This window comes from Melanaphis sacchari, unplaced genomic scaffold (genome assembly GCF_002803265.2).
Source record: "Melanaphis sacchari strain LSU unplaced genomic scaffold, SCAv2.0 Contig537_pilon_pilon, whole genome shotgun sequence".
Lineage (NCBI taxonomy): Eukaryota > Metazoa > Arthropoda > Insecta > Hemiptera > Aphididae > Melanaphis > Melanaphis sacchari.
Window position 1 is genome coordinate 1 of NW_020271369.1, and position 2,460 is coordinate 2,460.

Consider the following 2,460-nt stretch of genomic DNA (forward strand, 5'->3'; position numbering starts at 1 on the left):
AGTACAACGATAATGAACTTATTCAAAAACCAATTTTATCTCATAAAATTGAAATATTTTGTGTATACACATTATATATGCATTATTTTTTTATATTTATTTAAATGTGTACTGTTAAAATATTAAAATTATTATATCATTAAAACATTAAACAATAATATTATAATGCAATTTAACTTGATGCATGTTTTTTTCCTTTTATGCATTATTTACTCTTAATTAATTTCAAAAATATATTCTTTGAACAGTAAACATCTTCGAACAGTAGACACATTTTGATTATCTACTATGTCCGCTATTCAGATGTTTCACTGTATATTATATAATTTAATCCATTTCAGTAGCGAACTACTCAATTACGATATATACTCGACACCTGAACTGCACACAACTACTCGTAATTAATTACAAATTTGTTCGCTTTTTTTTTTTACTTTTTCGAGTCTTTGCGTTAAGAATCTTATTGGTTTATTTTTTAAATTTACATAAGATTCTTTGAATTATTTTTGTATTTCTGTATAGAATATTAAATACGTTTTAGAAATGAATAATCAAGACTATAATCTCAATAATGAACATGTAAACCATTGGTTTTGGTACCAACCGATGCAGAATGCGCATAATAATATGGCGGTACCTGAAATGGAAAATACGAGTAAACAAATACCGGAGCATTTACGTATAAACAGTGCGGATAAATTAAAGCTGTTGTCATTACTCACTGACTGGAACATGGGATTCTTATTCAGAACTTGCTGCGGTAAGAATCGTATTTTTCATTATATGTTACATAGTGTAATTACAATATTCAGTTTTAAATCTCTTGTGGTTTATCATATGTCGTGACAAAATAATATATTAATATCATTATAATTTTGAACAATTTTTCGTAGATGAACTAGTCGATATCGAAGCACTGAAACACATCACCCCGGCCCAGTGCGATTTACTCTTGTCCAATTATCCTCTGGGCATAAAAATTAAATTCGTCGATAGATTGAAGCAGTGGAGAGATTTGGGAACATACGAATTCCAAAACCACAATACACTACCTTCATTTGCCAGTACGTTCTTGAAATAATTTGTTTCGTACATTATAGACAACCGATATAATATAATAATAATAGACATATTATTATATTAATAATTATACATTGATGATAAATTGTATAAAATATAATAGTCATACAAATAATTTCTTATGATATTACAATTACTATTGCAGATGTGTACTTACAGTTTGTTTTAAACTGTTTTATTTATACATCTATTTTTTATATATACCAAATGCAATGAAGACAAGTATAATATAAAAATAGGGCTAGGGACTTCATTCACTAAAAATATGCAAAAATGTAAAAACATATGCTTTTAAAAATATTTTATTTTTCATTGTAAAACTGAAAATTACAAATTTATACATTATTGAATTAGGCATTTTTAATTTAATTTTCACAGATAAAAAGTGTATCTATTTTATAATATTATACTAACTTTATTAACACAAATTGAAAATAAATACAATACACTAAACCATCAGACAAATTGACATAAATTGACCATAATAGGCGTATTCTTTATCGATCGGCTTTATGTTTTTTACATAACACACAAATAATTGGTAAAACATACGGTATAGATAGATTATTTATTATTTATATACTCAATCATTTCAATCTATTTTTTTCCAATTTCTAAAAATTTCTTATTAAATATATTATATAATATGTATAGATATTATTTTTTATGTCACATGATATTGTATTAATTTTTTTTTCTTTATAAGCTACAAAATACTTGTTCATAAGTCAATGTTATAACCTATTTGGTTTCTTTAGGTCTCTAGCCCTATATATAAAACATAATAAAATGTTTTGTTTATTTTTTTTATTTACTTACAATCTACATCAGTAATTTTTATATTTTATTTACAAACTCATATTTTATTCTATTTCAATATTGTATACAGATAATTAAACATATTATGCTTTATTAAATGACGAATGTAGTTTATTTTATAATTATATTTTTTATGCTTATCATATTATCTTAGAATCTAAAATGTAATGTATCAATTTTAAAGTAATAAAATTACAAAAGATTAAATTGTTTTATACATTTAAGTAATAATAATAGAGTATAAATATAAACAATACGTTTATACTATTTTATGTGTAGATTTAATACAATTTTAAATCTGTAAGCTGAAAGGTTATATTAAAATAAATAAATCATCGTCAAATCTACATAGTCTTATAGAGTAAATTATTCCTATTTATATATGTACTTATAGTATTTTTTTTACAATATTTATTTGACATTTTAGCTATATTTTTGACTGTTTAAACCGATTTAGATTGATAAGCGTTTTTTTTTAAATTCTAATAAAAATAATTTTTCTTTGTCAAAAACCTTTAAAATTAAAAACTAGATGTTTATTTACAAATTAAAAAAAAAAAA

At 22.8% G+C, this 2,460-nt stretch overlaps 1 protein-coding gene across 1 annotated transcript; it reads left to right on the forward strand.

Annotated features, from left to right (window-relative positions):
- Window positions 1–522: 522 nt before the first annotated feature.
- Window positions 523–1,081, forward strand: LOC112599537 (the record flags this gene model as incomplete). The annotated part of the gene is made up of 2 exons (XM_025346464.1): window positions 523–760; window positions 894–1,081. Coding segments are annotated over 2 exons (426 nt in total), but the record flags the coding sequence as incomplete, so codon positions are not given.
- Window positions 1,082–2,460: the final 1,379 nt, after the last annotated feature.